Here is a 23318-nt window from a genome sequence, read left to right as displayed (position 1 = left end):
TTCCCCCACTCTTTATCTGTGCCTAAATCAAAACGTGGATTCCATCAACAAAGCTTCTTTCTTAGAACTGCACGCCTCTGGAACTCTGTTCCGTCTGCCTGCTTCCCACCTGACTACAACTTGGATGTCTTCAAGTCCAACATTAACAAATTCCTAATGAACCGCCCTCTTAAGTAAACACTTCATTAAATCTCCACACTAACGTACTGTACTTGCAATAACCCTTATCGCTGAGTAGCTTCCGGGCCTTGATATGTGGTGACCACCGTGTAAAAAAAAAAATAATAAAAATAAGAAGAGTCATGATCTTCATAGCATCTGACGAAGTCCGAATGGCGCTTTCTGTTTTTTTACAGAAATCATTGGCTTGTGTCTTGCAACATATCCTCGCAAATTAAATTTCTTTAAGCTGTTCTTGACAGTAGAAAGAGAGCACTTTTAACAAGATTGCACTGTTGTTGGATTTAGAGAGCTATTTCAAATCTATTTCTTAGGCTGCGGATCTTGATAGCATTGTCTTCCCTGTTAGAAGTAACTCTAGTACGACCAGATTTAGGGGCATCACGAACACTGTCAGTGTTTTGGTGCTTTTGCAGTCTTTCATACTATTTTCTCATCACATTTAAATCTGCTGCTGATTTCTCGATTGGATAAACCAGAAAGGTGGAGATTAATGAGCTCCTGACAATCACTAAGAGAAAGTCGTGGCATATGGACTAAATGTTACATTGTATAATCTGGAAGAACAACAATTACAATTAGAGATGCTTTGTTGCCCGTTGGTAAATATTTTGAACTGATTTAGGGGCGATAATTTAAGCTTTAAGCGAATTTGTTGCTGCAGACTTTCTTTTTGCCTCATCAATTTGAATATATTTTTTAAATTGACGTGAACATTAGAATATTTCAACTAAAAGTCAAATATGAACAGGTAAAATTATAGAGGAATAAAAGGCGAATCAAATAAGGTATAGTTTGTTTAAACAGTTACATTAAATTAAGCTTAAATTTGCGGTTTTTGAAAAAGTTACAAGTGCAGACTTTTTTTGTTGGCACTGTATGTGATGGAGATTTAAATGAAGATGATTTAAAAAAAAACAAAAAAACTGAAAATATACTGAACCGGCTAAGAGACGCTGGCATGACATTAAATACAAAAAAGTGTGTAACCAACAGTAATGAAATATCATTTTTGGGTTACTCAATATCAAAGGAAGGGATCTCTCCAGATGAGGCGTTAATACAGAAAATTCTAAAAGTGGCTACACCAAAAAATTAAAAAAGAGTTGGAGTCCTTAGTCCTCTGGGTAAATTTTTATAGAAAATATGTACCAAAATATAAAGAGTTGACAGAACCATTTGCAAAGTTAAGAAAAAAAAATATGCGGACATCATTTTGTTAGAACACCAAGAGAAAGTCTTTGAAAACTTAAAACAGATTCTGGCGAATAAGCCAATAGTACAAATTTTTTACCCTAAGAAGGACATTGACACTAGTGAGCATTTCGTATCCGGTATTTTAACACAAGATGTCATCCCGTAATGTACTTATCGAGGAGATTAACAATGACTGAACATAATTATTTTAATATAGAAAGGGAGGCACTAGCCATAGTGTGGACGACAGAGCAAGACAGTTCTTGATGGGAAAAAAAATTCTTGTTGAAAAGTGATCACAGACCACTGGAATTTATTTTCAACCCAAGAAAAGAACTACCAAAACTTACAACGTCCAGAATATTATATTGGGTGATTAAACTGATGGCATTCAAGTTTGACATTGAATATGTTAAAGTGAATACAATACCACACGTTGATGCCTTATCTAAATTGAGGTTTTATAGAGAGGATAAGGACAAAAACGACGAGGAATTTGAAGACACATTCCTGCACCTTGTAGAAACCGATGTGATATCTGTAGATAAAATGGCTTCTGAAACTACAAATGACCCAGTGTTTGGCTGAAAGACCATTCAAAGAAATAAGATATAAACTGACTATAGAAAATGGGGTAATATGAAACAGAGGAGGAGAAAGGTTAAAAAAAATGTACATGATGACACACACACTACGCAAAGATTAAAATTGGAAGCAAGGTGGCGGGGATACTCAAGAGACGTAGAAGACTACATAAGATGCAAAAAATGCACAGAACTACGGAATTTCAAGCAAAATAAAATACATGTGCAGCTCCGAGAAGCAGAACCATGTAGCAGAGTACACATGGATCATGTCTATGTCAATGGGATAGGACTATTGTTGTATAGTTGGTATCATAAAAGGGCACCGTTGTATGATCGTCTAAATGTTGTCTATTTGTGATATATTCATATCTAATTGTTCATATGCAGTTGTGTGTGTGGTACATGTATGTTGGACATACCTTAACTTCATACGTCGTTGATCTTGTCCACCTGGAATTCATTTTGTTCTTGGAGGGGAGACTAGAAACCTGTTTTGAACGAATATTCATTCACTCCAAGACGATGATTGGTTTTATATAATTTTTTATTCACCTTCCAGGTGTCAATCGCAGAAAAATGGAAAGTGGTTCTTCAAGGTCTTATTTTCACATACGTCAGCCCCCCCCCCTCAGTGAAGGGGAGGGGACAACCTGTTAAATCGTCCGTTCTTCTTTACGTCCAAAACCCAACTCTCTGACTCTAGCTAACCTGATCACATGACTCACACGCAGATCTGATTAGCTGATCCTCACTTCCGGTAAAACATGTCTACAATATGATTTAACATATTTCTTTCTTATGTTCGACCTATTTCCTAACATTCCTTCCCCACTTTTTTATCAAAATGTATGGCAAAGACATACATTTTCTACCCACATTTACTAAGAAGGGAATACCTAAGCTAACCCTACTGGCAAAGAAAGCTGCTGCACCATTATCCAATAACTAATAACATCTAATAAATAAAATAATATCCACAAATAATACCATGTGGCGCGAATCCTTGCGCCCTCAAAGGGCAACAACTCCCTGTGACCCCATGGTCTCCATTTTGCATCTTATGATTATGCAGAGATCACGATAATCTCTTGTCACAGCTATAACATGTTTCCATAAGCACATGACTCCTACGAGATAAAAGATTTTACTTATAACATTACGAAAGCATTCTCCTATTTCTCCGGCCGAATCACGAATCCGGAGAAAAATCCCACAAAAAAAAAAATAAAATAAAAAATTCCACAACCATCTCGAAAACTAGAACAAATACCGACTGAACTCTTGACTCTTCCAAAACTTAAGAACTAGTTGACCCCTTACTCATAACCCAGTAGTGTGTCTTTTTTTTTTCTCTATTTCTTACTTCTGTACACTGCTTGAATCTTATTTTTCTTTTTCCCAATTTTATTATTATTATTATTATTTTTAATTAACTAACAGCATGTTCTTACTTTTAAATTAATCATTATTTAAATAAACCTCACAAGGCAAAAATCACTCCTTCTCCATTCTGCGAAAAATACATGTCAAAGAACAAGAAAAACCTGCACAATTCTGATTCGAGAAAATATCAATTACATAAAAATAATAATAAAAAAAATCCTTATAAGCATTCACAGTCTCATCTCATCAAGAATAAAATTCCAAATAACAAAACACAGATTCGTGGAAACCCAAAATTGTCCATGTCATCAAATTCTTCACTATTTCGCAGAATATCATCAAAATAAAAAAAAATCACAGTCATTTACAAAACATATATAGACAATTAAAATACATTGTCGTTTCTTTTGAAAAAAAAAAGAAAAGGTTCACTTATAAACTTCTAGACAATCTTTCATTAAAATAAAAGTTCGACAAAATAACAGATCCATGGAAACTAAAATTGTCCACGTCACCAAAACTCTGGGGTTTTCTGAAAAAAAAAAAAAAAAAAATCACCTTTTACTTATCTGAGTGATTATTATTATGGCCACTTCTGCTATTTCTTCTTCTGCCTTTTCTGCCATGTCAGGGGCATTCCATTCGCTCCCTGATGCTGGACAGAAGTATATTCTGCTCTGCTATATTGGAAAAAAAATTTTTTTCCAGGTCGGTAACCGCGACTGCCTTTAACGCATATAGCTTAGCGGAAAATATCGGATTTCCACACATGAATTTTTCCATGTTGATCCTACTCGAAATCAACGGAAATCCTAATCACTCATAAAACACAATCCCTTTTATACAATACTTGTGTTTTTTTTTCTTAATCTAAAAAAAGATGCATATTAAAATTTCATTATACAGTTTACATCCACTGACATACAACATTTTTCCCACACCAGAAAAAAAAATTCCTAAGAAAAAGCAGTCCAAATTGGAAAAAAAAAATTCACATTGGCAGAAATTGTTCATTGTTTTACACAAAAAGAAAACTGAGTATTACAGTTCACAATTTCGACACATTCTAAATTCCATAACAAACTTTTTTGATTGACATGTTTCTCTTAAGCTGACATGTCTTTTTCGACCACACTGTAACTAAAATTCATGTATTCTCCTCCATTTCCTTTTTTCTGTTTTTCACATTGTCTGTATTAATATTTTTCTTCTATTTTCTGTGTTTGCAATTTTCATATTCAAAATCAAAAATTGGTTATTTGTATATCTATCGATATATCTTTTTTTTCCTTATTTCTTCTATTTATTTTTCCTACACAGTAAAATTCTTTTTTTCAACGTACCGTTCTTCCATTATTTTTTCTTATTAAGTTAGCATATAAATCTATCTATATATAATTTTAATGTGTCTATTTTTTTTCTTCAGAACCATTTCTTTTTTTTTTTTCCGTTGTGTCTATTTTTTTTTTCACCATGGTAACCTCCAGGTTCGATTTTTTTCCACGCCTAAATGGGTGCACTGGCCCGAACACCAAAATTGAGTTTGTTGTATTGTTGGTATCATAAAAGGGGCACCATTGTATGATCGTCTAAATGTTTCTGTTTATTTGTGATATATTCATATCTAATTGTTCATATGCAGTTGTGTGTGTGTGTGGTACATGTATGTTGGACATACCTTAACTTCATGCGTCGTTGATCTTGTCCACCTGGAATTCATTTTGTTCTTGGAGGGGAGACTGGAAACCTGTTTTGGACGAATATTCATTCACTCCAAGCCCCCCCCCTTCACTGGGGGGGGGGGATAACCTGTTAAGCCGTCCACTCTTCTTTACATCCAAAACCCAACTCACTGATTCCAGCTAACCTGATCACGTGACTCACATGCAGATCCGATCAGCTGATCCTCACGGTAAAACATGTTTACAATATGATTTAACATATTTCTTTCTTATGTTCGACCTATTTCCTAACACTATTATTAATATTAGTAGATGCATATTCAGGTTAGCCTGAAGTGGTGAGAGTACCTGATAAAAAAGGTATCACTGTAAAACAAATAATAAACGTAATATTTTTGAGAAACAGAATATCAAGCACATTGGTGACTGGTAACGCACCAGAATTTGTGAATGCTGATTTGCATGCATGGCTAAGAAAAATAGGATGTAGAACTTACAAGAACCCTCCCTATCACCCTCAAAGTAATGAGATAGTAGAAAAGATTGTTCAGATGGTAAAGAAGGGCATAAAAGCATGCTTGCAACAGAAGAAGAAAATCGATGCTTTCTTACCAAGATTATTACTAAGTTATAGAACAATTCCGCATGCAGAGAATTAAGGTCCCCTTTGACTTTGTCATATGCCACAAATCAAAAGATGTGGTACAAAAGAAATAGGAATACAGAAGCCGATATAGCAAAATTTATTATGCAGAAAGGACATAATACTACAATATTAAATAAAGAAAATGTGATTAATGTTCTAGCTTATGCTGACCAAATAATATCCCAATCAGATGAAGAAATGCCTTCAGAGCTGCCCAATGTTGACATAACAGAAGAGTTAATGCAGAATGAGACTGTGGAGGAAGAAGTAGAGAGGGACAAGTAAGAAGAGGAAGAAGTAAAATGGGACAAGTCAGAAGAGGAAGATCTGTGGAGAAAGAAGTGGCTTACCATTAAAGCGGCTGTGCGTTTGTGCCTGGAGAGCACAAATTGAGAATCAAGATGGCGCCCACAGGCTTTTATGTGGAAAAAAAGTCTCGTGGAATCTTGGGGAATCTCGGAGAATCTCATACCCTGATTCCATAACGAGGAAAGGAAAGCGGGAGGACAGACGATTTTTAGTCACCAAAGTGAACAGACATGTGTAAAAGAAGAGGTAGAAGAAAAGAGTGTGGTGAACGAAACAAACAACGACTCGGTTAAAAGTAGAGTTGTAACGAACACAAGCTATTTCGGCATGACGTCAGGATTTGACCCCAAGCTAATTCCCCTGTTTGATGGCAGTAGCACTGATCACTCAGTGCAGGAATGGGTGGAAAAAGCAGAATTAATATGTCAGCTCAGTGGGGTGAAGTGTATGGAATGCGTGGTCCCAATGCGCCTCACTGGGGGAGCATATGCAGTATACCAGCAGTTGATTGATAAGAAAACAGATTTTGCCTGCATCAAGCGCGCCCTTTTTACAGTATTTGCATTAGATCCAGTTACTGCATGAAAGGAATTCATGGCCCGAAAATTACATCCCGGGGAAACGGTGGATGTGTATCTGGCTGAACTAAAAAAGCTATCGGTCTTTTTTGGAGGGATGTCAGACAAAGGCTTGGTGTGCGCTTTTGTCGCAGGATTACCTAAGAGTGTGGAAGATCTGCTCCGTGCCTCATCCCAAGTGGACGAGATGGAATATCGGAAGTATTGGCGCGGATACAAGCAATACTAAAGAAAAGCCCTAACACTATAGACCAAGCGGCAGCTGTACAACCATCACAGGTTGGATTGCAGGACCTGGGCGCAGCTACAACCTGCTATAAGTGTGGAGGACCCAACCATTTGGCCCGTGATTGTCTTTCGTCACGTCAACCAACTCGGAAACTTGACAGGCCACAGTGCTACAAGTGCAAAAAACGTGGACACCTGGCCTGCACCTGGCCGGGAAACGGGCAAGGGGAAGAAGCTACAGCGCCAGTCTTCTCCCCAGATCGTCATTGAGTAGGGCGCTACCCATTGTAAGCATACACATTAATGGAAGCGAGCGCCTCGCGCTTGTGGACACTGGGTGCACCCAGACTCTCGTGAGCAACATATGCTGTGCCACTTGGAAAGCAGAGAGAATTCCGGTACTAACTGTAGGCGGAGGTTAACTAGCCTCTTGTGGGGTGAACATTATCCGCGCAAGCATCAACGACGGGCCTGCAGTAGCCGTGCGAGCCCTGGTTGTGGAGGGAGAGCTTCTCGGGTACGACCTACTCCTGGGTATGGACTTGATTACACAACTGGGTGGAATTACTGTGGACAGAACCGGCAAAGTACAGTTCTTCCGATGTGAGGAACACGTTTGTGCTGCCATAACTCAACGAGCCTGACTTTCGTGCAGAGTATGATAGAAACACCAATGCATGGACGGCGTCTTGGAAGTGGTCAAACGATCAGACACCAATATCCTTACGGAACCAGTTATCGGAATATCCCCCACCAATGTGGCTAAGGGAATAGTATGAAGAAGAACTGCAGATGTGGATCGACAATGGCTGGCTTCTTCCATACCCAGAGGATGAGCTTGGCCCCCCCCCATGAGGGCTGATTCCCTTGATGGCCGTCGTACAAGAGACCAAACAAAAGGTCCGCCTCGTCCTAAACTACCATGAGCTCAATGAGCATGTCGACCCATATACGGCAAGGGCTGATGTGTGTGCACTCAAATTAAGGGAGTGGCGACAGCAGGGCTCGAATGTGGCAACTCTGGACCTACGCAGGGCCTATCTGCAAATACGCATTGAGAGGAAATTGTGGCCATTTAAGACTGTGGAAATTGGAGGAACCCGATATTGCCTAACCAGGCTAGGGTTCGGTCTAAATGTGGCACCAGGCATTATGACAGCAATCATGCATGCTATCCGGCAGCAAGATGAGGCAGTGCAACAGGCAACATCCTCATACATCGATGATATATTCGTCAATGAGAGCCTCATGTCAGCGCAATCGGTTAGAATGCACTTTGAGAGCTTTGGACCGACATGTAAGGAACCAGAGCATCTGTGCGATGGAGCAAAAGTTCTCGGCCTGCACGTGCGCAATAGCAAGGAGAGACTTTGCTGGAGAAGAGAAAGTCACGTCCCCAAGGTACCATCAAAAATCACTCGAACAGTGTTTTCACTTTGTGGAAAGATGGTAGGCCATTTCCCTGTGTGCGGTTGGCTCAGGGTGGCTTTTATGTGGAAAAAAGTCTCGGGGAATCTCAGAGAATCTCGTACTCTGATTCCATAAATAACGAGGAAAGGAAAGCGGGAGGACAGACGATTTTTAGTCACTAAAGCGAACGGACGTGTGTAAAAGAAGAGGTAGAAGAAAAGAGTGTGGTGAACGAAACAAACGACTCAGTTGAAAGTAGAGTTGTAACGAACACAAGATCAGAGTATGCAGGAGGAACAGTTCAATCATAGGGAAAGACGTGATAGATCTAGATCTCCAAGAGAAAGGAGAGAGATAAAGGAAGATGTCACAGAAGGGCACAAGAAGTACAAGAAGTACTCACAGCTCTGTTATAAGATGTAGATAGCTCATATTTATAAACTGACACCAACTAGAACAGGTTGGTTGTTGAATGCTTACTTAGCATTATACACGACATATCAGTCCATATATTTTTTTTTTATTTCATCGAAAGTAAATACGTGATCTACAATCATCTTTTTACTGGCATAATCCATTATAAGACAAAATTAATTTTTTTTTCAACAAACTAAAAAAGAGAATACACATGTTTAATTAAATTTTAATTGATATCGTTTATAATTAATCACGATTCAATTTCCAATAATTACGTGATTAATAATCAGTCATTAGCGGAATAGTTCTATTTATATTGTTTAATAGATTGTTTTGTTTTTTTTTGTTTTTTTTTGGATGGATTTTTTTTGGGAGGGGGGGGGGGGGCAGTTTTTTTTGTGCCGGATACTTTTTCTTGGCCGTGTTTTTTTGGTTCAGATGGATATTTTATTCTTGCAGTTTTTTTTTTTATGGATATTTTTTGGTTGGTCGTGTTTATTTTTGTTTTTTTGTGGGGAAGGGGATAAAAATTTCAATTTTGGTCCCTGCAACATGCTGCGTACAACATTGCAGTCAGTGTGTATTTGGCAATGGGGGCCTCACTCATGTACGTCCGTTCAAAACAGATATAATTCTCGCGCTGCTGTGTGTCTAACTCTACCTGTATCTCGCTCTCTCTTTCTCTCTGTATTGCTCATTTGTTGTCGGTCTCTCTCTTTTTATCTGTCTATGTATCGCTGAGTTCATAAGTGTGGTTGATTCTAAACAAAACAAATATAATTTTTGTGCTGCTGGGTGTCTAACTCTCTCCCTCTATCTCACTCTCTACCTCTCTATCTATCTATGACTCTCTCTTTGTATCTGTCTATTTATATATATGCATGTGTGGTGTTTGAGCATCCATGTTGAATCAGTGTTCTAGTGTTCATTTGTTGTATTCTTGTGTATAATCGGAAGAATAGAATTTTGTGGTCATAGCCAATGAGAATTGGCAAAAATTTTCTGGGGAGAAATCATTATATTTTGAATAGCGACGTGTAATAAGGGTGTCATGTCCAAATAATTATATTATCTGTTCTTTACTGGGAGAGGAGAGTGAGAGGATATATGAGGAGGAGGGGAAAATTCAAACTACCTCCTCTGTAGATCAGGGCAATAGTGATGATGACTCTCCTTGGATGTGATATCGGATTTAACTTTAACGAATAAATGTGTATAAAATGACGTAGTAAAGTTAGATAAGATGGGGTTTGAAGGTTTCGACATAATAAATCTTTATGCGACATTTGTTATTGAAAATCCACAGTATTTTGGTCCAGAGGGGAAAAACTGCGCCACCTTTATTTTATATATATATATATATATATATATATATACACACACACACACACAAGAAGATTATAAAAAGTTCTATCTATATTGTTTAAAAGATATATTTTTAGTTTACCAGCCCCTCAGCAATCACCTTTGAATTGTCGACTTTTCAGGTTTTCAGGCATGCTGAGAACGAATATCACATTTATTTTTTACGCAAACAAGTAGTTATCCATATTTGAATTCATCATCAGTATTCAACATAATCATTAAAGTTTTCATTGGTGGTCATCTTGTTTCCCATTTAGGAAAAAACGCCAAAAAAGAGGCAAACGGAGCAAAAACATTTTTCACCTTCAAGGCCGAAATGACACCCCACCCCTCTGGATATTTTCCCGATATCAAAACAGAGAATCTTTTTTTTTTATAAGGTGTGGTCTCATGGAATCACACGAGATCACACCACCCACTGCACACATATGCAAATGAAATACAGTCAGTTTTTTTTTATAAAAACCTGTAGGCAGAGGTGAAAAAGACAGACGCGTGCTGGAAGTTGAGAGAAAATTGTGAGGAGGAAGAAATACAGTGATGAAATCTAACTGCAAACTTTTTTTCCCCCAAAAAAAATATCAGCCCATTTAACTGCAAGCTATTTCAGCATAATGGGGGACACATTTGACCTAAATTTAATACCAGAATTCAATGGCTTGACCCCCGACACTTGACAGAGTGGAAAAGGTGGAATTGCATTGCCTGTTGTCTGGCTTGAAGAGCATTAAACACATGATTCCTCTACATCTGTACAGAGGAGCTTTCATGGTGTATCAAGAGCTTAATCCTGAAGAAAAACAGGATTATGAAAGGATCAAGGCAGCATTATACAAGACGAAGTTGACGTGTTGTTCGGTGGGCTGCCTGCATGCAAATTTCTGGCACGGCTCCCAACCAGAGCAAAGCAACTCCTGCAAGCTAGCTCAATCATAGCTTTGTTGTCCTTTAATGACCTGGTAGATCGGGCCAGGACCCTGATGAAGAATACCTATGAGATGAGAGAACCGGTAGTCACTGCTGCACAGTCCACACTGAGTGATGATAAACCATCTCAGGGGCCTGGCCTGCATGGTGAAGTCGTGTGTTATAGGTGCAATGGCCAGGACCATATTGCAAGGAACTGCCAGTGGCGACTGACAGCTGTTTGCTACTACCGGTGTAATGAGACTGGTCATATGTCCAGAGATTGTGCAGGAAATGGTGTTTGGGGATAAGGTGCCAGCGTCAACCTCTTCCCCAAGCAAAAATTAGATGAGGCGCTTCCAACCAACAACGAAACATTGTGCTCATCACTCCTTGATTCTGGGTGCTCCCACACCATAGTCTGTGCAGACCTTTGCCACACTTGGAAGAAAAATGTGAGGGTGACCACCATCAGTGGAGAGACGCAAACATGTTGCAGGGTAGGCACTGAACATTCGCACAAGAACTGGAAACTTGGCTAATGTTGAAGTGTTGGTAATGCTCAAAAAACCGCTGAGCTTTGACCTGCTTCTATGGCTATGATGTCATCAGAGACCTAGGTGGTATTCACATAATGCAGACAGGGGCGGTACAGTTTCAGGATAAAGCTCCAGTGTGCATTGCACTGAGGATTGACCAGCCAGACTTTAGTGTCGAATTTGACCAGCAGCCGAAGGCTTGGACCGCCTCATGGAAGTGGTCAGAAAACCAGGAACCAGCCAAACTGCGGAATGGAGTAGCTGAGTACTATGTGGCCGACCAAATGAGGCTTGCATATGAAAAGGAACTCTGCGAATGGATCAAGGATGGCTGGTTAATTCCCTACGCCTATGAGAAACTTAGACCTCCAAAAGACCTGATCCCACTGATGGCAGTTGCTCAGCACACAAAGCAAAGGTGAGGCCAGTGATTGACTATCGTGAACTAACCGTGCATGTTGATACATTCACAGCAGATGTTGACGTTTGTGCCAGCAAGTTATGAGAGTGGTGCCAGCAGGGTTCCAATGTGTCCCTGCTGGATTTAAGGAAAGCGTACCTACAGGTCCAGATCAGCGAGATAATGTGGCCATTTCAGACGGTGGTGTTTGCCGGTAGGAGTTACTGCCTTACCAGACTAGGCTTTGAGCTGAACATGGCACCCCAAATAATGAAGACCATCATCAACGCGGTGTTGTCACAGGAAGAAACAATAAAAGGAGATCGGCGTACCTTGATGACATGTATGTGAATGAAGACGTGTCATCATCATGCATAAGTTACAAACTGAGTTTGGTTTGATTTGCAAGGACCCAGAACATTTGGAAGATGGTGCCACTGTCTTGGGCCTGAATGTTTGACAGGAGTGAGGGACCTTGAAGTGGGGGTCACGGAATTGCAGTTCTTGAGATGCCCGATGTCTTCACGAGGTGAGCTGTATTCTCCCTTTATGGAAAACGTGGGCCACCTTCCAGTGTGTGGATGGACTCGTATAGTAACAGGTACCATAAAAAGGAGAGCAAGCACAGTCACCAAAGGCTGATGAACAGCAGACAATCTGTTGGTTCGCATTGTGAAGGAGACCATCGTAAGAGTAAAGCAGGATGACCCTGCCAAAGGAGACTGGTGCATGCAGGGAGACGAACTGAATGTGTGGGTTGATACAAGCTCTCTAGCAATTGGTGTGCTGTTGGAGAAGAATGGGGGTGCGATTGAGGACACCTGCTGGTTGCGACCAGCGAATGACGCTGCTCATATCAACCTGACAGAGCTCAATGCAGTGATAAAAGGTATCAACCTGGCATTCCAAGTCAGGAAATTATACATACACACTGATTTGCTATGTGTGTACCACTGAATAGTAGACACACTGACAGGCAAAACCAGGATGCATACCAAGGCAGCCACAGAAATGCTAATTAGACGTAAGAAAGCTGATAACAAAGTACAATCTGTCTGTGGATGCGGTACTGGTCACTTCAAATTGTAACCTTGCTGATAGACTCATTTGGGTACCACAGAGATGGTCAGTGTGATCCGTGAATTGGAGTCCATATTTTACAAAAGGTGGGGGGTGGCGCTTGAAGAGATCCTCACGAACAACGACACTACCTTCTGAAGTGGGGAGTTCAGGCATTTCTTAGATGAGTGAGGGATCTGGCTCAGACATCGATGTGCGTATATGCTGAGTGGCAATGGCATAGCAGAGCGGTCCCACTAAGATATGAAGAGGATCGTGGCAAGAAAACAATGTACGATCACAGAGGTAATCTAAAGATATAAGGCAACACTAAAGGATGCTGTGGCTGCTGCAAGCACACCCGCCAATATGATCCATTGCTATAGAGGACATTGACGCCCATTTTCCTGATCGGCAGGGAACACAACGGCCATATGACACCGTCTGGGTTAAGCCTCCCAATAGCCGATGCACCACCAGCTTTCAAAGAGGACGAATCACTGACATCATCAGTGAGCAGGCCAGGCTATTCAATGGTACCCCACGCCATGTGACGGAAGTCCAGTCCGCCCTAAATATGAACCAGTTGATGAGTAGCAGTAATGGTGAATCATCCAATGATGACCTGTGGATCCGACGTATTCCCCGTGGTTATAATTGTACAACTGTGAACCCCAATGCTGATAATTCCAGCACCCCTTTTGAGAGCTCTGATGAAGATGAACTTTAGCCTGGTGGCAAAGCTTAACGCTGATGCCGATAGTTCCGACGCCCCTTCTGAGAGCTCCAATGAATTCGTAGGAGTGCCCGCAACAAACAACCACATCCACAATGCCACATGTGTGATCTTGAGATCAAGGGGGGGGAGGGGGGAGTTGAATGTAATAGTCAAAGAAACAAGTGCCCACGTGTGTGTGCCTTGTGTGAGTATACAACTTACCTTCAAGTGGGATCGGAGAGAGAGAGATTAAAGATTATGGCCGTGGCTTTAGAAAGCGTGGTTTCATGGAATCGTATAAGATCACACCGCCCACTGCACACATATGCAAATGAAATGCAATCAGTTTTTTTTAATAAAAAACCTGTTGGCAGAGGTGAGAGGGACAGACACGTGCTGGAAGTTGAGAGAAAATTGTGAGGAGGAGAAAACTTCACAATAAGAAAACACTACTGAAGGCAGTGAAATGGCGCAAAATAGTCTCAGGGTCCAGGAGTTCATACCATGGAAATGGTAAATTTGCGACGAGTTTGATTATCAGATTCATTGTCAGCGACCTCGAATACCTTTAAGAAAACAAATTAGAGTGGTCGGATTTCTATTGTTGTGTAAGGTAACACTTACTAAATAAAGTGCTTATCTGTTTCTATTATTTTTTTAAAAAGAACTTCTGACATTATTGTGTATTGTTGGCATAACGTTATTAAACGAGTAAGAGAAAATAGTAGCATTTTGTTGTCAAGTACAACTGGAAGATGTATGCGGTCGATCAACAGGCAAAAATCACTGCTCACACAAATTCTCCTAACTGATTTTGCCGCTTCTCAAATATCAAATGATTTCTCGATCCTCGCCCACCGACAAGTGACCTGTTTTTATAAGGCACGCGCACGTGATCTTGCAAGACTTCGTTCACTACAAAATGTCACGGCCGCCATGATGGACTCTTTCTTTCTTTCTTGACACGCACGACTCACATGACAGACAGACACGAGGACGTTTGTACGGTAAGCCATTTTCCCCATAGTCCCCCCTGATTTCATGATCACAGAGATGGTAAGGGGGGGGGGGGGTGATTGTCTTCGCCAGGTGCTTCTTCACTTGTGCTTTCGTCTGCGGTCTGAGGGTCAAGCATCTCTGTCTCTTCATGGAGGCTACTAATCTCTGTGTCTTCTGGGAGGCAACTAATCTCAGAGTCACTGTCTGATGGTGGTGCTGCAATCCAGAGTGATGCCTCGCTAGATTCTGACTCTGATTCGCTCTATCATCTAGTGATGGTTGCATTACTAACCATATGTCTTTAACATGACAGGCCACGCCGTCGACCCGCACCGCTTATGGGTTGATTATTTCAGTGACTCGCCAGACTCCATACCTTGTCGTGCACTTTCCTCATGGGTTTTTGATCCACACAACATCCTCTTTCCTCACTCTCTCTCCAGCTACTTCCAGTTCAGGCAGCGAGTTCGTCTCTATGCCCTTCACCCTGACGTGATACCTATGCAATGTATCAGGCAGTGTCGTAGAGGGCAAAACATCATCTTTCGGGGTTACATTGTACAAATAAACTGCCTCAAACACTGTGCAGCCTGATCTAGCCGCGATTGCTTTGATGGTTTGATGATTCTGTTCAATGATCCCATTTCCACTAGGTACATGGGCGCATCAAAACCTCAGATCTACTCCACAGCTGTCCGTAAACTATCTAAACTGGTAAATGCAGCATCATTGTCAAGCAATATCTCTGTTGGAAGTCCACGTTCAAGGAAAATATTGTTTAGTTGACGGATAATAATGACTGTATCTTGTCGACACAGCATACGCTATATGGCAAACCTTGATGGACCGCAATCAATGAGAGTCAGGAAATCCTCGCCATTGTGGTGAGTAATGTCTATCACTAGCCGGCTCCAGTGGCTCCTAACTTCCAACTTCCCCTTTTCCCAGCGAACTGGTGCCAGATCAATGGACTGGCATTCCATGCAGTTTTTGACCACTTCTATGACGTCTGCCCTTCGTACTCCTGGTTCAACCAACTTAGCAAAATATAGGGTCCGGTTGACTCCAAGATGCCCGCTTTGTTGGTGGATTTCCTTAATCCAATTAGTTTGACCAGGGATCGTAGATGTGGCACAGGGAGGTTGCATAGGTTTAACAGTTCTTTTTATCGCATCAAACCATCTTTGGGGCACCCTTGCTAAGCAATCTGCCTTGTTTATGTTGGATCTGACCAGGGACACCTTCATTGATAGTGCATATTCATTCACCAGGCTCATGATCGTGTCGAGCCGCAGACGGATGCGCATCTCGCTCGTTGCTTTGGTTCGCACTCTAGCCCGTCTGGTAAGAGTGTCTGAAACCCACTTATGGATGCAAGCAGAATCTGTGAATAGACGCATGGTGGTTGTCTTCCAAAGGATTGCCAAGTTTATTCCCTTGATAAACCTGGCAGAACTCGATGCAGTTATGTGTTGGGAGTCCTTTTCTGGGCGTAACCAGCAAGAGTCTTCCACTACGGCTCCATCATGGACTAACGACACACCAACCATCAACCCATACACTATGGTCCTGGCTGTTAACACACCATCTGCCCTGTGCTGGATCTTCTTTGTGCACTCTAGTGAGGACCTCTCTGACCATTGTATTGAGAGGGGCGTCATAAATTTTGTCATCCCATCCAGTGGTGACGTCAGAGGCTCTCCGTTTGATGAATGCCACTGCAATATGAAGCCACCCACCCACAGGAAGGTGTCCAACCAACTTTCCACACAATTAAAATACATTCCGTCGCATGAAAACACAGGGCATACCTCGGATTTCATTGCCTCGTTTCCAACACAGGACATTATCTTCTTCCCAGACCTGCAAACCAAGCACTCTTGTATCGTCCCGTAGCCTTTCTAGTTCCTTGCTGAGAAGGCCAAAGTTGTGAAGATGTTCTTTTACACGCGTTGCATACACAATTTCTTCATCCACATACACATCATCAATATATGCAGATGCTGCCCGCTGAATGCGCTCATTCTTAGTCAATATAGCGTCAACAATCCTTTGCATAATTAATGGCGCCACATTAAGTCCAAATCCCATGCAGGTTAAGCAATACCTTTCTCCCTTGGTGAGCACCGTTTGATAGGGCCATAGTGACTGATGTACATGCACTTGAAGGTATGCTTTACGAAGATCCAGCACAGATACATTAGATCCTGCTTGCCGCCATTCCCTCAACTTCTCGGTACATACATCTGCACGGGTTGTAAAAGGAGTTACATGCTCGTTTAGTTCCGGATAGTCGATTACTGGCCTCACATTCTGTTTATTATGCTGGATAACCGCCATTAACGGGATCAGACACTTTGGGGGTCCCAATTCCTTCTCTGGATAGGGAACTAGCCATCTATCTTTTATCCAAGCCTGTAGTTCCTTATCGTATTCTCCACGAGCTCCAGGGAGAATTTTATATTCCAGAACCCTATTGTACAACTTCCTGGGTGGCTGCTTGTCCGACCATTTCCAAAATGCAAAATGTATGCCGATGCTCAAAATGTATAAACATTTTGACCCTTCCCTTTACTTAAAAATTCACCAAAAATCAGGAAATTAACCAATTTTAATTAAATTTTCAGTATTTATCAAATAATGATTGCGGAATATAATGAACGAATTATTTTTATTTAAATCTCAATGGAAATGTATTATTTTGTTTAAACAAAAAATATGTTTACTTTATTTACAATAAGTTGCAAATTTTTCCCTTTGCGGGCATTAAACTTAAGAAACGCCAACGTAACATGTAATGAAAAAATAACAACATTGGTTCTTATAAAGAAGTTGTGTGTATCCATAAACGAATACAACAAGAATGTACAAAATAGTAGTATCTCCTAATCACACTCGCATATGAAATTAATTTTAGGAGCGTACTTACAATTGAAAGCCAGTCAGGCACGTGGCTTTTTCTTTTTTTTGTTTAAAGTTCTTTTAGAATTTTCCTTCCCTCCATGTTGCATGCAAACCGTAGAGACACACATGTATTACAGGAGCAAGACCTCGTTGCTTGTCCGGATAGGAAATTCCATAATTCCTTGCCACGTAAAAAGGTATTTTCTTTAAATTCCACTTTAAATACGTACAGGACCGTAGTCACGTAAATAGTTTACAGAAGTCTGTCTCGTCACAGCCGGGTATTAATTTCTTGCCGGGTTTACTTCTTTCAAGGAGGCTCATCAAAATTCCATTTTCAGCGCCGGGCAATGAACACATTCACTCTCCACGTCAGCAGAATTTCAAAAGAGGACGAAATACGCACTGGGCTCATGACGTCACCACAGAGCTAGCATTTCCCTTTTCTCCAAATTAAAGGGAGTTTCGTACAAACCGAAAATATACGAAACTAAAATCATAACGGATACAAAATACAAAAAAACATATATAAGAACCAGATAAACAATAATAAATGTAAACAGGGGGGATACACCATTATTGGTACAAAAAAATTCCAACATTCTCCCTCAACAGGAAATGGCAGTCAACCTACAGTTGGATGACACCTAGAACAATATTGACACATATTAGAACAAAAAAGCAGAAGAATTCAAATAGGCTCATTCTATAAAATTTCACATGAAAACATTCATGCTTTAGGTTAGAACAGAGGAGTACATAACCAAATTCAAAATTTTAAAACTAATGCTACGATGCTAGGTTGCAACAGAAGTTTGAACAGAGAATATTCTGCCAGGTAATTAACTATTTGCATATAAGAGTATAAAGGCTTGAGAAGTTCACTTACCATCCAACATCCTCATCCTTCTATTATCTCTGGCGAACATCAAAATATCTCAGCTCCCTCGTAACCACAAGAGCCCAGTGAGATCAACACCGGTGCTACAAGAGGGACGAATCCAATCAAACCTATGCTTTGATGAGTTCTTCAACTTGGTGGAATAAAATAAAACTGCAACCCAAATTCTGCACAAATTATTAAAGGCAATTGCAGTTTCAAACGCCTGCATAGCTATATACATGTAGCCAAACAAACAAAGTTGAATATAGGTGTCAGAAACACCTAGGTAGCTGGATATGTAATATTTATGGAAGACTCCTATCAAGGAGAGATCCAATCTTCTTGTGTTCAGCAATGAAACAAACATCTCAGCATTAGAAAACTCACTCCCAACTAAGCATAAGATGGTTCTCAGCACCTCAGAAACACCCCTGGACAAATCAAGCTTGACTTCGATAGCTCTTGCAATACTGCAGTAGGCTACGTCAAGGCAGATCTTTACAAAATATTCAAAAACAATAACACCTGCATGTGACTCCCAAGCAGGAACCGTCCTACTTAAAGGAGCAACTTCACAGAATGAAGGTTCTGCAAGTGATTTCTGCACAACATATCCTACACTCTCGTAGGAACTCGGAGAAGCTGAACTACACACCATGTAGTCAGCAAATTCAACAGGATCCCTCATGGGATTCTTTATTGAGTTACACTCAACCTGAATCTGGACGCCCCAGCCCAACTTGAGTTCACGTAACTCTTCAAAAACCTTTCTCCTTTTGGTTTTTACACCTTCACAGGTGGATATAGTGCTTTCTGCCCTATATCCTTGATGGAGAATCTCTCTCCCAGTCCTAACATTAGCACTTAAAGTGCACAAAGCTTGCACTTTCACACAGGATAGACTCCTGTCCTTTAACCACTGACCATTGTCAGAACCACATGACCGGAGTAATATCCCACCGTCATGATTAAGTTCCTCGGTATTCTGACAAGGCTGTGTAAGATAACCACACATACGAGTTTTCGAACTCACATGGTTAGAGGGCAAAACAATTCTAACATCCCATGGAAATCCCTCCATAAATTTCATAATATTCATGCCCACACTTACCAAGTCGTGGACACGAATGGTATCATTCATGATACCTGGGAATCTCACTCCCAATACCTTCTTTAAAATACTACAGGCAAACTGCCTGCCAGAAAAATCAAACTTCAGCGCCTGACTACGCAGATCCTCTGAAGTGGCACTTGCAACACTGCTTTCAGACTGTGATGCAACATCTTCCAAGCCAAACTTGCCAGCACTCAGCAAACAGTTTTCAGAGTCTGGACATTCGGGCTTAGTAGTCGAAACTCGCCAAGCATCTCCCTAGGGGTTTCAAATATCTCAGGATTGCACAAGGAATCACACTCTACACCATCTGCCAACCTCGAAAGAATGAATCGAACCTGGGACGAGAACACTACAACATTAACAGCATCCGCTTCTACTAGCGAACAGTCCACGTCCTCACGTAAGGAACGATCACCCAACAACTCAATTATATCATCCACCGATGCTAACCATTCATCAACATCGGCCTTCATCATTATAAAATAAGGCTGAGGTAATTCCCTCTGCAACCGCAACAAATCCAAGACGGTGATAATTTTCCCCAAATAAAACTTTCGTTTCCTTACAAGGAATCCGGAAGAACGAGTGACCGACATCGTGCAGCGTTTTTTTCTTTTCTTAAAAATATGGAATAAATCTAAACAAATACAAAAAAATAGGCGTTCGAAAATTATACACAAAAAAATGCACACACCAAGGTTACAAGGGTATTCGCATAAAATTCCTTCCTCATAGCACAAACAAAACAAGACCAATACAGCATATGGAGCTGTGAAAATATCAAGGGATACAATCCCCAGTTACAAATTAAAAGAGTCACTATGATTCAAAATTAAAACTAAGTGAATTTAAAATTCAAACTTCTATACGGAAGTTAATTCACTGGAAAATGAATAATAGCATTTAACACTCTTATAGCAATATCCTCACTGAAATGTAACCTAGGAAAAAAGTGGAAAGAGAGTTTAAATATACAACTACGTCGGGGGAGGTTACGTACCACTATGTCACATGTGTATCTTCAAAGGAATTCAAATAACCAAATGCAAATACGGGCTAAGAAAGAAAAAGAAGCTTGTCATTTCACAAACTCTTAGAATAACAGTCTGCAAAGCAAATGGGTATAAACTCACTATAGAAAATTATAATAAATATCTTCAACGAATAATATAATATTTCTAATAATGTTGTCCGGTTAATTCACAACCTGGAAACATTTAACACATGTGAGCGAACGCATGTGTTTATTAAATCAAAGTAATGGGGTATATACTTATTCCTTTTTTTCTAATATATTGAGGAAAAATACCAACATATAACTAAAACCGGTTTCGGACACAGCGTCTCTATTTACTAGGCTCCCCACGAGGGTATAATTAGATAAAAGTCGTTTCTTAAAGTGGGGAAAATCCAGCTTCCGAAAAATATCGAACACGCTGAAATAGGATGAAAAATAAAATTACCTCAGTCTAATTATCAGTTTATCGGTACAAAAAAAATTCCAACATACTAAAGTAAATAAAAACGCAAGAATTTATTTTTGCTTTTTTATATAAATAAAGCATCGTTATTTGTAACGATAAAAAAAGTAAAATAATTTTCACAGGAAAATTACGAAAAAAGCCCCTAAAGTTTGTATTAATGAATTCGATATAACTCAAAGAAAAATGAATTTCTCAAACTACCGAATTAAATTAAGCATTGTTTATTTAATATTTTCACACAAAAAAAATTATAAGAGCAAAAATATTTTTACTTTTTTTTTTTTTAAATTACAGATTTAGCAGAACTTTTATATGCAAGATTTTAATAATTTCCTCGCTCGAAAGAATGTGAAACTTTCGGCGTAACATAATTTTTATATAATCTCGAACAATAATTTAAAAAAAAATTAATATAAAGCAGGAACATAAAAAATAATTAAATTAAAAAATGATAAAAATTGATATAAACGTTCAGAATAAGAATGTATGGATGCACGTCTGGGGGGGGGGGGATAAAAAATCTGACACCCCTACCTCCTTTTACTATCATGACTTCATTTTGAAACAGCGTTTCGTTTCGATTGGCTAAAATTTTGGGCCTCCTTATAATCGTGTTTACAAAATTTTAGTTTATTGCGTTTTTGGCAACAATTGCTTGCTAATTAAGTTATTTTCACAAACAAGGTTTTTTTTTTTTTTTAATATCTTAGGACTTTATTTTACTAATTATCTTTGAAATAGACCCAGAAAACTAATATTTATCTCTTAAATGATTTTTACAATGAATTTATTTAACTTCAAAATTTAGCTGAATTGGTTAATGGTTAGCTCACCCTCACCGTGAAAACATTTTTCATAACTTTTTTTTTTTTCAAGTGTACAAATATATTTTTCTTTAGGAAATTAATTTTAGTCTCCAATCTTTCAAACAATACAATCAAAAAATAGTCGGAAACCTACAAAAAAATTATGATAAATCGGCTTTCAAAACTAGGTCCCCCTATTTTTGTCCGTACCTACCAAACAGCAAACAACCAAATGCAATCAACATATAAAAATAAAAGTATAAAAAATATTTTTGTATATATTGTTGACATAACGTTATTATTTCACTACGGTAACATAAGTGCACTGCACAGTGCACTGCATAAGTACTTTTTTTTTTTTTTTAGGGGAAATTCTTGACAAAATTTAAAAAGTTTTTTTACCTGATAATATCATCATCATGTCCGAAGAAGAATTTCTGGGAATGTAGTCGCAGTGAATATACAATGGCAACTCCGGCTACAAAATATACGATCCGCTTGTTGTTTCCTTCGCGATTTCCGGCTGATATGTAATGGACATTATTTCGACATTGGTGGCCGCGATAGCCGTAGACCCATTCAAGACGAAGCTGAGATTCTGGAGCAGTTCTGTCCGACATAATTAACAGCAAATGTCAACTCTTCAAACTGGATAAGGCTTGTTCGATTTAAACAGAAATTTGAAAGTTTAAGGTAATGTCCTTAACAAGTTTACTTTCTTAAACGTTTGATTATTTATGAATGAAATCAAAAACTGACTTTAAAAAAAAAATAAAAATAAAAAAAATTATATAGTACGCACTGATGAGAATAGTTTAAACAACAAAGTTAACTCTCCAAGAGTTAGAAATAGAAAAATATTCAATGTTCAAGAAAATGAAAAAGTTTTTAACTGACGGTCAAACTAAACGAGTCAGAGAAAATAGTATTTTGTTGGTTGTCAAGTACAACTGGAAGATGTATTCGTTTCTAAGGGTAACCAAACAGCAAACAACCAAATGCAATCAACATATAAAAATATTTTTGATGAATTCGTTTACGCTTTTATCCTACTAAAACTCAAAAGCTGAAATATTTCAGGTGAGCGACGAAGTGAAAAAAGGACGGAGCTTCTAACTCACTATGGCCTCAATAAATCATTGTTCAAACTGTTTTCTCCGTCTTTTTTCCTTCCCTTTATTTGCAACTTTTTACGGGTAGATTCATCCGGGCTCATGTATAACAAAACAAAAGTTGGTGCGCCTAAACAAGCGAGCCCCCTACCTGTAAATGGTTTCCTTTTCAGTTTTTCTTATTTTTCCCCCCGGGGATTATTATCGATTACAGTTACTCAAGACATTTTGAAGAAGAAAAAAAGGGTAAATTTATACAAATACCGTGACAGCGAATTAGTAGAAAAAAATGTACCCTAACCCTAACCCTAACCCAGTTTTCAGATTCGTGTTCAGCACACCGTCGCAGTCGTCGCACCGAAACGTAACAGAATACTACGTAAAAGATTTTACTAATTCGCTGTCACGG

At 39.5% G+C, this 23318-nt stretch overlaps 1 protein-coding gene across 5 annotated transcripts in view; it reads right to left on the bottom strand.

Annotated features, from left to right (window-relative positions):
- Positions 1-22911, bottom strand: part of LOC145256392 (echinoderm microtubule-associated protein-like 6) — a 902875-nt gene extending 879964 nt beyond the window's left edge. For 3 of the 5 annotated variants that reach the window (XM_080115242.1, XM_080115245.1, XM_080115243.1), the window contains exon 1: positions 22200-22911. In XM_080115242.1, coding sequence (XP_079971368.1) covers positions 22200-22417 — 218 coding nt within the window. In that variant the 5' untranslated portion in view covers positions 22418-22911. The remainder of the gene's footprint in view (positions 1-22199) is intronic. The other 2 variants (XM_080115244.1, XM_080115246.1) reach the window with 2 other exon arrangements.
- Positions 22912-23318: the final 407 nt, after the last annotated feature.

Source organism: Euprymna scolopes, chromosome 32 (genome assembly GCF_053919585.1).
Source record: "Euprymna scolopes isolate OS-2025 chromosome 32, ASM5391958v1, whole genome shotgun sequence".
Classification (NCBI taxonomy): domain Eukaryota; kingdom Metazoa; phylum Mollusca; class Cephalopoda; order Sepiida; family Sepiolidae; genus Euprymna; species Euprymna scolopes.
This window is presented reverse-complemented; position numbering and strand designations above follow the sequence as displayed.